The sequence below is a fragment of the Propithecus coquereli genome, unplaced genomic scaffold, assembly GCF_000956105.1.
Source record: "Propithecus coquereli isolate 6110/MARCELLA unplaced genomic scaffold, Pcoq_1.0 Scaffold50, whole genome shotgun sequence".
Classification (NCBI taxonomy): Eukaryota; Metazoa; Chordata; class Mammalia; order Primates; family Indriidae; genus Propithecus; species Propithecus coquereli.
Window position 1 is genome coordinate 5210266 of NW_012150841.1, and position 14090 is coordinate 5224355.

General features: G+C 42.0%; 1 protein-coding gene across 2 annotated transcripts in view; it reads left to right on the top strand.

Annotated features, from left to right (window-relative positions):
- The first annotated feature begins 9601 nt into the window (after positions 1 to 9601).
- Positions 9602 to 14090, top strand: part of PRDX4 (peroxiredoxin 4) — a 17923-nt gene continuing 13434 nt past the window's right edge. For both annotated transcript variants that reach the window (XM_012656336.1, XM_012656337.1), the window contains exons 1-2: positions 9602 to 9957; positions 13278 to 13395. In XM_012656336.1, the coding sequence (XP_012511790.1) occupies positions 9714 to 9957; positions 13278 to 13395 (362 nt within the window). In that variant the 5' untranslated portion in view covers positions 9602 to 9713. The remainder of the gene's footprint in view (positions 9958 to 13277; positions 13396 to 14090) is intronic.

Consider the following 14090-nt stretch of genomic DNA (forward strand, 5'->3'; position numbering starts at 1 on the left):
AAAAGGAATGAAGTATTGACTGTGCTACAACATGGATAAACCTTGAAACATTATGTTGCATGAAAGAAGCTATTCTCAAAAGACCACATTTATAGGAAATATCCACAATAGGCAACTCCATAGAGTCAGATAATAGATTAGTGGTTGTTAGGTAAGAGGGAATAGGGGATACTGAGAGGGACTGCTAAAAGGTGTAGGGTATCATCTTGGGGTGATGAAAACATTCTGGAATGAGAGAGTGGTAATCATTAAATAACAGTAGAAATACTAAACTGAACTGTACACTTTAAAATAGCAAAGTTTATATATATGAATTCTACTTCAAAAAACTGCAAAATTAAATAATAATAAACATTTATAAAACTTACAATTTGTTCAGGTCATGAATTCAGGAACAACTGAGCTAGGAGGTTCTGGCCCAGCATCTCATGAAGCTGTAGTCAACATGTTAGCCAGGGCTGCAGTCATCAGAATCCACTGGAGCTGGAAGATCTGCTTCCAAAGTGGTTTTTCCCACATGGGCCTCTCCAGAAGATGCTGGAATGTCTTTTAAGACTTAGTGGATGACGTCTCCTAAAATGAAGATGACTTCTCCACTATCTAAAGCAAATAACAAAAGCTTTCAGAAAGCTGGACTATTCGAGAGGCCATGGCAGGAAATTGTAACACATAATGACTTCTCAGCTAGGCACGACCTATACTTTTAGTAACTTTTACATAGCCCTTTAAATATGAAAGAAAAGAAGCTCCTTGAAAAAAACCCACTAGTCTAAAAACCCCTGCTTGAAAGGTAGGAGAGAAGTTCACACAGGAGATGCTCCTCCAAGAACAATAAGAAGGCAACTAACTCAGAGAAAGCTTCGGCAGGCACACATGGCAGGATCTGCAAGTACCCTAGCAACTCACAGAAGAATGGGACTAAGGGATACTGGCTTTCTCTCCTCTCTATGGCTCCCCACTCCACAGTTTTCACTCCTAACCCTGTTTTTCCTCCATTTTTTCTTGATTTTCTCCTGTTTTCTTGGTTCTCCCCTCTCCATCTTTCCCTTCTTCCCCCTTTTCTCGACCATTTTCCCAAAGAATGTATATGTAGAATGCAGTGGTCCTCTGACTTGGGTCAGGGCCCCAATGGTATAAGACTTTCCTAGGGCAACCTGGGCTCATAGAGTTTCATTGTAACCCATTTCCCCATTCTCATCTTCCGTATGTATGGTGTTTCATAAAATACATACACCTGCAAATGACCTGGGCCTTAACAAGGATCTCCTACCTCCCCTTAATGATCAGGTTCTAATTAATATTGTCAATAGTTATTTATTGGGAATATAGTATTGCCAGACATTTTAATTGTTACTGAGAATATTACTATGAGCAAAACAGACAAGGTCCCTTTCATCGTTGAGTTCATAGCCTAACGGACATTTATCACATAATCACAGAAATGCATAATTACTAACTTTGATAAGCACTATAAAGGAAAAAGAAATGTAAAAAATGATCAGGTTCTCACATTTTACAAAACAAACACAAAATTCTTATCCATCTCAAACCTGAAGACAGTGCATTGCCAAAAGAGTAGACCACTGTAGCAACAAGGAATCTGGAGTCAGAACATCTGAGCTCAAAGCGAAGCTCTGCCAGTTTCTAGCTTGGTGCCCTTTCCTAGGCTCACATTTCCTCCTCTCTTAAATTGACTCATGTTATACAGTCCCTAGATTTCATCCAGATCCTGGGGTTTACTTTATCCCTGCCAATGTAGAGACTTCTATCTTACTGTTTTCTGGACCTCTAGGATGCTCATCCCCTTTCCTCAAACCACTTTCCTCTACTCAGGACATTTCTTTACCTGGTTATATCCTTCTCATCTCGAGGAGCTCAAACATCACTTCCTTAGGAAAATCTTCCCTGACCATTCATCCACCTCCATGCTTCCCCAGGCTAACTCCCACGTTCTATGCTATAAGCCCTCAGAAACCTGAAATTTCCCTTCACTGAACTTACCAGTTTACATTTAAACTTTATTTTTTTAAGACAGAGTCTTGCTCTGTTGCCCCAGCTAGAGGGCAGTGGCATCGTCATAGCTCACCGCAACTTCAAACTCCTGGGCTCAAATGATCCTCCTGCCTCAGACTCCCAAGCAGCTGGGACTACAGGCATGCGCCACCACACCCGGCCAAGTTTTCTATTTTTAGTAGAGACAGGGTCTCACTCTTGCTCAAGCTGGTCTCGAACTCCTAACCTCAAGGAATCCTCTCGCCTCGGCCTCCCAAAGTGCTAGGATTACGGGCGTGAGCCACCATGCCCGGCCTACATTTAAACATTTATGTGACTGTTGACTTCTTATCTATAAGCGTCACTGGAATTTTAGCTTACAAATGGCTGAAATGTGTCAGTTTTGTTTTTGTTGCCTCCAAATGACAGTGTTGGGCACATAGCAGGTGCTTAAGAAGTATTTCTGAAATTAAATAATTAATCTAGGATCCTTTTTAGCAACTATATCTCTATGAATATGACCAGGATGTACCATGAAAGGATGATGCCTTAATCCAAGAATAAATGGAGCAATGACAATGTTGGGCAGTGGGACAGGTGAGGAAGACATTTGGGGACATAAGGCCTGCCTGATAACCATGATCTTTTTAAGAACAATTCTTTTTTTCCTGGGACAGAGTCTTGTTCTGTCTCCCAAGCTAGAGTGCAGTGGCACAATTATAGCTCACTGCAGCCTCAAACTCCTGGCCTCAAGTGATCCTCCTGCCTCAGCCTCCTGAATAGCCAGGACTACAGGCACATGCCATCATGACTGGCTAATTTTCTTATTTGTTTTGTAGAGATGGGGTTTCACTATGTTGCCCAGGCTGGTCTTGAACTCCTGACCTCAAGCAATCCTCCCTCATTGGCCTCCCAAAGTGCTAGGATTACAGGCATGAGCTACCGTGCCTGGCCAATTTTTTAAAGAATTTTTTTTTTTTTTGAGACAGAGTCTCACTCTGTTGCCCTGGCTCGAGTGAGTGCCGTGGCATCAGCCTAGCTCACAGCAACCTCACACTCCTGGGCTCAAGCGATCCTCCTGCCTCAGCCTCCCAGGTAGCTGGGACTACAGACATGCGCCACCATGCCCGGCTAATTTTTTCTATACAGATTTTTATTTGTCCAAATAATCTCTTTCTATTTTTAGTAGGGACAGGGTCTCGCTCTTGCTCAGGCTGGTCTCGAACTCCTGACCTTGAGCGATCCACCCGCCTCGGCCTCCCAGAGTGCTAGGATTACAGGCGTGAGCCACCGCACCCGGCCTAAAGAATTTTTTTTTAAGTTTTCTTCAAATTTAAGATTTTTGAAGACTTTTTAAAGAGATTACTGTAGAAAAACATATGTCCCTGGCTTGTGAGAAATGTCTGAGAGAGCCTTCTGGTCATTAGGCGCTCTCTCTTACTCATTCTAACAAATGTAAATTAAAGTGAAAACCATGTTTGAAATTTGGCCTTCTTCCATCCTTTCCCACTACTGAATCCTGCGTATACGTACAAATGATAAAGCAGCAAAACTTTTCCATATTGGTCCAAGGGCTACTTTAAATGTTCATACAGTCTAAGACAACCATTCATGACTCTGCTTTATGAGCCTTTGCTTAGCACACTAGCCCACCCTTAATCTTTTGAACTACTACTTTTTAAACTGACTCTGATATTTTCTAACATGAATAAGAAGAGTAACAATGTTTTTTACCAGGAACTGTACTAAGGCTTTCCGTTTTAGGTCTAAAAGAGCAATAAATATTTATTAAACTCACAGTTTGTGTGGGTCACAAATTCAGAAATAGCTGATCTGGGAGGTTCTGGCCCAGGGTATCTTACGAGGCTATAGCCAAGATATCAGCTGGGGCTGCAACATCAGAACTGACTGGAGCTGGAAGATCTACTTCTAAGGAGGTACTGTCACAAGCCTGGCAAGGCAGTGCTGGTAGTTCGTGGGAGGCCTCAGTTTCTTCTCACATGGATCCCTCCAGAGGCCGTTTGAATGCCCACACAACTTGGTGGATGACTTCTCCTGAAACGAGAAAGGAACAAATGTTGCTTCCCCATTACCTCAACCAAATGACAAAAAGCTTCGGAAAGCTTGGCTTATATCTCCTGTAGGTTAAGGATCACAGGGACTAGGGTCGGACTCACAAAAGAAAAGTGTAGAGGCTGGCCCTGGAGAAGCTCCTTGCAGAAGGGACAATAAAATAGCAGCCTTGAATATAAACTGAACTCCCAGCAAATGCAGAAAAATCTATGTTTCCAGGAAACAAATGTGGATCCCATAAAAGAGAGTGGCCTGAGATGGTTTTAAAAGGAAAAGTAGCTAAGCGTGCCACCCAGAGGGGTGGAAGGATTCTAACACAGGGGTGGGCCACAAAAGGCCTAGGGAGTAAGAATGGTCTCAGTGGCCAGAGGAAAGATACAGGATATGGCAGGGGCCTACACTCTGAGGTCCCCCAAGGAACCTGCAAATGTCCCCATGACAATGTCAGATGGGGATTTCCTCCACATCACCGAGCCCCAAAGCAATATTGCAACTTTGCCAACCATACAAGTGTATGCCCTTCTCCCACAGTCCCCACACTTTCTGGGCCCCCATTATAGGTCAGAAACTGTGTAGGATCAAGTAAATTTACATATAGTCACTTATGTGACCATTGACTGATATTTGTGAGCATCACTGGAATTTTAGCTTGATAATAGCAGGAATATGTCTGTTTTGTTACTGCTGCCTCCCAAGGACAGTGGCACATAGTAAGTGCTCAGAAAGTGTTCCTGGTCCCTACCTCAGACCATATACAAAAATGAACTCAAATGGATCAAATACCTAAATATAAAAGCTGTAACTATAAAACTCTTAGCAGGAAACATAGGTGTGTATCTTTATGACCTTGAATTAAGCAATGGCTTCTTAAACATAACATCAAAAGCAGAAGTAACCAAAAAATATAACTTGGACTTCATCAAAATTAAACCTTTTTGCATGAAAGGACACTAACAAGAAAGTGAAAAGACAACCCACAGAATGGGAGAAAATACGTACAAATCATACACCTGATAAGGATTTAGTATCCAGAATATATAAAACACTCTTACAACTCAACAAAAAGAAAAACAACTCAATTATTAAATGGGCAAAAGATTTAAGTAGACATTTCTCCAAAGATGATATACAAATGGCCAAAGAGCACATAAAAAGATGCTCAATATTAGTCGTTTAGAAAATGCAAATCAAAACCACAAGGAGATACAACCTCACATCCATTAGCATCACTATAACCAAAAAAATGGGCAATAAAAACTGTTAAAGAGGATGTAGAGAAATTGGAACCTTCATATATTGCTGGTATGAATGCAAAACGGTGCTGTCTTCAAAAAGTTAAACCTAGAGTTACCATAGGTCCCAACAATTCCAGTCTAGGTATATACCCAACAGAACTGAAAACATACGTTCACACAAAAACTTATACGCGGATGTTCACAGCATCATTATTCATAATAGTCTCAAAGTATAAACAACTCAAATATCCATTAATTTATGAATGGATAACCGAAACTAGTATATCCAACAATGGAATATTATTAAGCCATAAAAAGGAATGGAGTACCAATACACACAACATGGATGAACTTTGAAAACATTAAGCTTAAGTGAAAGAAGCCAGATACAAAAGGACAAATATTATACAATCCTACTCATATAAAGTACCTCAAGTATTCAAATTCATAGAAACAAAAAGTAGAATGTTGGTTTTCAGGGCCTGGCAGGGAGGGAGTAATGATAAATTAGTGTTTAATGGGAAGATAAAACAATTCTGGAGGATGGTGGTGATGAGTGTACAACAATGTGAGTGTACTTAATGCCACTAAACTACACACTTAAAAATGGTTAAAATGGTAAATATTATCTTATACATTTTTATCACAATAAAAAAGCAAGGAATTACCAATACGTGATATAACATGGATGAACCTTGAAAATATTATGCTTAAGCCAGACACAGAAGGCCACATACTGTATGATTTTACTTAGATGAAATATCCAGACTAAGCAAGTCTATAGAGAGAGAAAGTAGATTAGTTGTTGCCAGGGGATGAGGGAAAGAGGATAATTGGGAGTGATTAATAGGTTATTAACAGGTATGGGGTTTTTTTGGGGGGTGATAGAAATTTTCTGGAATCAGGTAGTGGAGAGCATAAAGCACAACATTGTGACTGTACTAACAACCACTGAATTATACACTTTAAAATGAAAAAAATTGTGTTTTGTGAATTTTTTTCTCAATGAAAAAAATTGGACAAAAAGTCTTCCCCCAGAACAAGTAATCTAGGTGCAAGATAGAAGCTATCCTTTTCATGACCTAGCCTCAGAAGTAATAAAGCATTACTTTTGCCATATTCATTAGAAATGAGTCCCTAGGTCTGGCCTACATTCAAAATTAGGCTTTACATGTATTCTATCATTTCAGTTTCACAACATGGGGAAACTATTATTGTCTTCCATCTGCAGATGAAGAAACTGAGGTTCAGAGAGGTTAAATATATTTCTCAAGGCCACAAGGCCAATAGGTGGCAAAGCTCAGATTTGAACCTAAAAACAGCTGACCCCATAACCTGTGCTCTTAACCACCATCAGTGGTGGTTCTTAACCAGACATGCCCATTTATAAAAATAAAGACAACTGGAGCCCCGCAAGGACCTGTTAAATCATCATTTCTGGGGCTGTGGTCCCCGCACTTGAATGTTTTAAAGCTCCCCAAGTGTTTCTGAAGTACATCCTGGGTTTGGAAACACCCTTCAGTGCCTGATGGTTTTTTATTATTAATATGGGCAACTGACTCCAGCTGGATGTTAAGTGCCTTGAGGGCAAGGCCTCCACCTCAAGCCTCCTTGTTGATGTCACTATGACAGCACAATGTCTGCACAAATATCATTGGATGGAAGGATTCAGAGCAACTACCACCCAGAATGTCAGCTGCCAAGGGGTTCCAGTTGAGCTGAGGATGAACAGGAGATACCTGAGAGCTGGCCAACCTGGTCAGTCTCTCCAGTGGGTAGGAGGTTCACTGGGGCCCACTTGGTGGGCAGTCCCTGCTGCCAGCTAGACCATCTCAGCTTAGCCCAGAGCAAAGAGACATAACACTGTCCCCAAGCTTAGTTTCCCAGGTCCAAACTTAGAGGCCCAGCTCAGGGCCTGGAATTCACTGAGGCTTGTGGCTGTTTGTCTAATAGTCACCATGGATCACCGAAGCCGACCACGGGGCAAAGGCCTCAACCGAATCCCTGGAACTCAGTCCCGAGCCCCCCGGGCTCCACTCCCCTTCCACGTGGAACAGGAGGCCAGGGAAGGAGAAGAATGGGAGCGAGACCCACCTCGCCCCAGGCCTCCTATCTACGTGCCCCCAGAAAGTGAAGAGCTGTCGGACAATGTAATGGGTAAGTACATGCTCTACCTCCCTTGGTAGAAGGGGGAGGGCTTCACCTTTTTCATCCCTTGCCCACAGGAAGCAGAAAGCAGAGCATACAATGGACAGAACTAAGGTGAGGGATGCGTTTAGAAAGGGGAAATTTTTCTATCTGCCACAAAGGGTTGTCACAAGGAGCAAGTGTATAATGTGTGAAAGCAACTTGAAACTGAGACAGGCTGTTTGGAATAGTAGATGTTATTTACAAATCAAGCGCTTGCACCATCAAATGCCTACTGTGTGCCAGATACTTTGGGAAACAAAGAGGACTTAGAAATTGATGTCGGCCCAAGGGAGCTGATGGTCAAATAGAGGAAGACAGACTGTTAGAATGGCTTCTGCAGGATACAGAAAGCTATCAAGAGCTCACAGGAAGACAGAGGGGATCCTGGGGGCATATAGGCTGCTGATGGCTCCTGTCTTTCTGGTGTGTGCTGTGTCTTCACCTCCCATCCTAGCAAATGGGTGGCTGATGGGGTATTTGTCAGAAGATGGAACAATGTGCTGAGAGGGTTTTCTGGGAACTTTTCAAGTCTTGATTTAAAAAAAGAAAATACACACCTTGAGACAGCCTTAAGTCACCAAACTGCCTGTTTGCCCTGTAGATCCCTCCCTGCCGGAAGAGAAGAAATGGTCTAGAGATACTGCTTTTCAGGTTAGACCTTTCTTCTCCAAGTTTTTCCAGGTCCCGAAAAAGGTTACCCCTAGAGAGGAGAGTCATGGCACTGTTCACACAGGTCACTGCAAGGAAAATAACAAAAATGTCTGTTAGAGGGATAAAATGCAAGCCAGTCGAGGCAGAAAGGTTAGTTGCCACTTTGGGTGGGGGTGGCTTTGCGGGAGGATGATAAGGGTCTAACGGTGCTAAGGGCCGAAGGCCGGTTACCTCCCTAGCTTTGTGGAAGAGCTACATGTGGAAGGATTAGAGGCTCTAAAACAGTGCTGAGGGCGGGAGGCCAGTCACTGTGAAGATTTTTGGGAAAGGTGGGCATAGAAGGATAAGCAGGGTCTAAAACAGTACTCACGGCGGGAGAGCAGGAGGGCAGGAGATCATGACGCCACGAGAGGGTCTCCGTAAACATGGTTGACGCTTGGGGCTGTGGGGCCTGGCCTGCCCCCAGTGCACAGGCGCAAACACCAGGTGGCCGATGGGAAGGGAGTGGTGCCCACGGGGGCGGGGGAGGGCTTTAAGTGGGCGAGGAGGAAGGGGGAGAGGATATGGGGGTGGGTAAAGGGGCAATTGTCAGAAAATGGAACGGCACTGTGCTAGGAGAAAAGGTTTTCTGCGAACTTTTCAAGTCTTGATTTAAAAAAAAAATAGACATCTTTGAGACAAGATCATAGGTCAGCAAAAACTGCCTGTTTGCCCTTGCCTGCTGGAGAAGTTTTCCCAGGACTTAAAAGGGCTGCAACTAGAAAGGAGAGCCATGGCACTGTTCACACGAATCACTTCGAGGAAAAAAAAAAAAAAAGGAGTAAATGGCTATTAGATCTCAAAATTTATTCCTATCTGAAACTTTGTACCCTTTGACCAACAACTCCCCATTCCCTCCCTCTCCCCCCCACCTCCTGGCCTCTGGTAATCAACCAGGTAATATATAGTCAATAAGAACGTATTGTATATTTCAAAATAACTAGGACAGTAAATTTGAAATGCCTCACCATAAAAATGACAGGTAAACTAGGTGATGGATATGGTAATTAGCGTAATTTAATCATTCCACGTTGGATACACATATCAAAGGATCACATTGCACCCGATAAATGTATACAATTATGTGTCAATTTAAAATTTTTAAATTTTTAAGTGACTTTTTTAAAAAAGTCTATTAGAAGTATAAAATGCAAGCCGTTCACAGGCGTATAGGTAAGTTTCAGCATTTGAGTGGATGGTGTGCAGTGGTGAGGCTTTGTGGATGAGATGGGCGTGGAAGGATGTCTAAAACAGTGCAGAGGGCGGGAGCGTGCGACCCCTTCAGGAGGCCTCTGCAGAGTTCCGGGATACTCCGGCCCTGGCCGGCCCCGCGGCGCAGGCGCAAAAGCTGGCTTGGGGCGAGGAGGTGGGGCTGGTGCCCACGTGGCGGGGCGGGGAGCGGAGGGGGGGGCGGGGCAGGTCTCGCGAGGCCGCGCCCCGGCTCGCGCGGGCGTCGTGCACGAGGTTGTAGCTGCCTGGCGGCGGGAGAAGCCGCGCTCGCGCCAGGGGACGTGTTTCTGCACTCGCGTGGTCATGGAGGCGCCCCTGCTGCTGCCAGCTGCGATGATTCCGGTCCCTGGCCGGAGCCGAAAGTTCCTGCTGCTGTCGCTGCTACTGTTCGTGCTGCCGACTGGGCCTCTGCAGGGCTTGGAGGCAGAGGAGAGGCCCCGGACCCGCGATGAGGAGTGCCACTTCTACGCGGGTGGACAAGTGTACCCGGGGGAAGCATCCCGGGTTTCGGTCGCAGACCATTCCCTGCACCTAAGCAAAGCCAAGAGTAGGTGGTGCCCCACCAAGGGTGGGGATGGGGGTGGAGATCCCGGAGACACGTGTACACTGGTTACACCCAGGGGCCTGGGCTTGGGCGGCACCCCTTGGGATGCCTCCGGGCCCCGGGCTGGCGTGGTTCTCTCCAAGAGGGGGAGGCGGTAGGATAAAGGGGGATTCTAGCTGTGAAGAAAGGGATGGTTTCCACTAATCAGATTTTGGAAGAGGCAGTGGTTACCTCAAAAGCCGCAGATGAAGGAAAGAATGGCCCTGGTCTCGGGTTTGCAGGCACCGAGGATGTTGTGCAAACTGAAACACTTCCTGAAACATCACAAAGTGCCTACAGCACGTCCCGTCTTTTTTCAAGTACTATTTCAGGGAAGAATACATTAATAGGTTTAATAACGATTCACAGAAAGTTTGATTAAATGCAAAAGTCGCTAAACAAACTTGGGGGGAGGATTTAAACGTTTAATTTTCCTTTTTTTTTGTTGCATCTTATAAAGAAGATTATAATTAAAAGCCACTTTCCCCAAAACCTGTATAGTTAAAGGGTATTCTTTGTGTTTCTCAGAAGTGAAGAACCTGTAACAGGGTGTACTTTGGAGGGAAACAGGGAAAAAAGGAGGTTGGAAGTAATGCATTTGGGTTGATGATAAACCTCGTGGCAAATTTATGTCCTGCCAATTTGGTTTTTGATTATTTGCATTTCTGTCCAGTGTCCAAAGCTAATAGCCACTTTCAGGAATGACACGTCAGACTAAGTAGATACTGAGAAAGTTGTGGCCTGCTGCATCTAGACGTTAAAATTAGCCAAAAAGAAGTGACCAGCTGTAATAAAAGCTGTCCCTTGCTTGCTTTGCAGTAACCTGCTTTTCCTGCAGATCATTTGACAGTCTGTAGGTGTGTATTTGGCTTTTGTGGTTGAATTACAGCATGTTCCTTGCCAGTATTCCATAAAAAAGTAATGCTTCACAACTATGAATCCCCAGAATTAAATGGGATGCTGTTATGATTTAGGATGGGGTGGGAGTAATAAATGAAAAAAACTGTTTTGCCTCCCTAAACATTTCCAATTCTTTCCTGTTGAAAGGTAGCTACTTTTGGATTTTTTATTTTTTAGAAAACCAGTCTTTCACTTTTAAAATTAGTATTTCCAAGTGCAGTTGGTTTTACTTGCCTGGGAAGACATTTTGAAATATGTCAGCCAGTTAAGTGTTTACTGACATTACATATATTTCCCATAGGAAACGCAGGCACTCCGGAGCTGCTTATGGAAGCAGAAAATAGTAGTAATAATAGCTTTCCCTTTACCAGCAAAACTTTTCAAACTTCAGTTATTTGCTACACTTCTCTGTCACACGTAGGCATATCTAGAATTAAAGATACAAGAACTTCTATTCATAAAATTGAATATTATGGAGACATTAAGGCCATATTTTCAAATAATTTTTAGTTACATGAAAAACTGTTCATGATTGATTTGTTTCCTTTAAGGAGAAAAAAGGGGGAGTGCAACTTGATCCAAATGTGTGTGTTTAAAAAAGACTGGTAAGACAGACATCAAAATGTTAACAGTAGTTCCCAGAAAAATGGATGGCTAAGAAACGAAAAGAAAAATGTTAACAGTAGTTAAATTGATGGGGGTTATAAAGACAGGGGTTTAAATATTCTTTTTCATACTTCTCTGCATTTACCAGAATCTTTATATGTTGATTATATCATTTATAGTCAGGACAATTTTTGTTTGTTAATAGATGCAAGGGTTTGCTTTGGGGATTCCACTTACAGGTCTTAGCAAAGTAACTGCAGTTCTTAAGAACTCAACATTTCCAAAATCAATTTTTAGATATGGTTTTCCCAATACGCTAACATCATTAAGGAGTATCATTGTAACATCATTAGAATTATTATAACCTCTCACTTGAGTAACATTTTAAGAAGTGTATATAAGGCATATATAATTCAATATCCTTCTGCTGTTTCTCCCTCCTGGCCTTTGCCTAATCAGATCAGGATTATTATTTGAGCTATGCTAAGATAAGTAATCACATGTTATACATTAACTTAACAGAGAAATTCATATTGAGTTTGTCTCTATTTTCAGAGTGACCATAAATGCTGGCTGGCTGTTATACAAAAGTATAAGCCTTACTTTCTAGAAACCTTAGTCAAATTTGAAAGCAAGTATTAACCTCAATGTATGTAATGGTTCGGAAAGTATAAGTGCTGTCTGAATGTGTTAACAGAGCATGAAGGTACATTATTGTCAAAGTGTATTGGCTAGAATTACAGTGTACTTTTACAAGAGAGCAGCATGAACTGTTCAATTGCCACCAGGTAACTTGAAACCTGTTCAAGGGAGTCTCTTCTTTCAGTGCTCTCTAGGAAAATTATCTCGTGCTCTGGGATCCACTTCTCATCTGATGTATTTGCAAATTTCCACCTCCTTGAGTGTAGCCTCATCTACGGCAGGTCTTCCATGTGTATATGAGAAGCTGGACAAACTAAATTAGTACGTCTGGAAGACTGCCATTAGAGAAAGGAAAATCTAATTATTTGAAATGTACGATGTTGATAACTTGTAGGGGCTATAGTGAAGTATCCAGTAGAGTTTAGTGCAGAATTGGAATGTAAGGGGTCTGTGAGCATGAATAGAAAAAAAAGGTCAGCCCGGTATGGTGGCTCACACCTGTAATCCTAGCACTTTGGGAGGCCAAGGCAGGGAGATCCGCTTGAGGCCAAAGCCAAAGCAACATAGCGAGACACCCTGCCCTCCCCAATCTCTACCCCCGCAAAAAAAAAAAAACCAGAAAAACTAGCCAGGCATGGTGGTACACTCCTGCAGTCTCAGCTACTCGGATCCCTTGAGCCTAGGAGTTTGAGGTTGCAGTGAGCTATAATGACACCACTGCACTCTAGCCTGGGCAACAGAGTGAGATCCTGTCTCAAAGTATATTTTCACTCACCCCCAACTGAAAGTTAGCATTGCCTTCTATTATGAATGTCAGCAACAAACCACACTAGCTTCAGCAGTACTTGCTTATAGCTGTCACCAATAGAATCCCAGATATTTTCATGCTACATTCTGGGTATTGCAGGTATCTGAAAACATTTACACTCATTGTTATCTTAGGTATTTAGATCACTGCTAGGTCTTACAGTTTTAAAGTGTTAATAAAAGAGCACATGCATTACTATATCACCAATCTGTTTTTTACTACTTTGATAATTGAATTTAAATATAATTTAGTGATTTTCTAAAGATGTCCTCTGCCATTCCACCAACTTTCTCGGTGTTATAGAACATCATGTCTTTTTCTTTCTTAGTTTCCAAGCCAGCACCTTATTGGGAAGGAACAGCTGTGATAAATGGCGAATTTAAGGAGCTCAAGTTAACTGATTATCGTGGGAAATACTTGGTTTTTTTCTTCTACCCACTTGATTTGTAAGTAATACATGTAAATAGCAGCTGATAAAACCCAGTCTTTATCAATCATTGTTCAAGAACATGAAATAGTTAGAAATTACTTTATTCAGCCCTTGGCTCTTAAAAAGGCAACATCTACTATATATTTCAGTCATAACACATTGACCTCAATACATTATACTTATATATCTACATGACTGTGTTATAATGGAATAGTTAGAGGAAAGCTACAATATATTCATTAAACTATACCTACTAAGGCAAGAAAATGGACTGATAATATTTTAGAAAGCATTTAATAGCAACACTTATGCCATAATTCTGTTTAACATATCTGTTAACTATAAAATTAATAACCCCTTTTATCTAGTGATACCATTTAACTATAGTTTTGCCATTTTTATTTTTACTGCATCTGTTGCTTTCCTGGGATTTGAACATTTTCTTGAAAATATACTGCTTAAGGAATAATACCTATTAATATATTACAGTTATTGAGGGTTTCTTTAACTCTGCAACAGTGAGCATCTTTGTAGATGGTCAGAAAGTTGACTCAGTAAATATTCTTACAGCTTTATTGACATTGAGGATTTAATTTTATTTTGCAAAACACTATTTTGAGTGTTTTTCAAATCCCATGAAAATGAAAAGAGACCAAAAAAGAGTTATTCCAACATTTATCCTTTTTATATTTAAATTTATTTTCTGGTTGC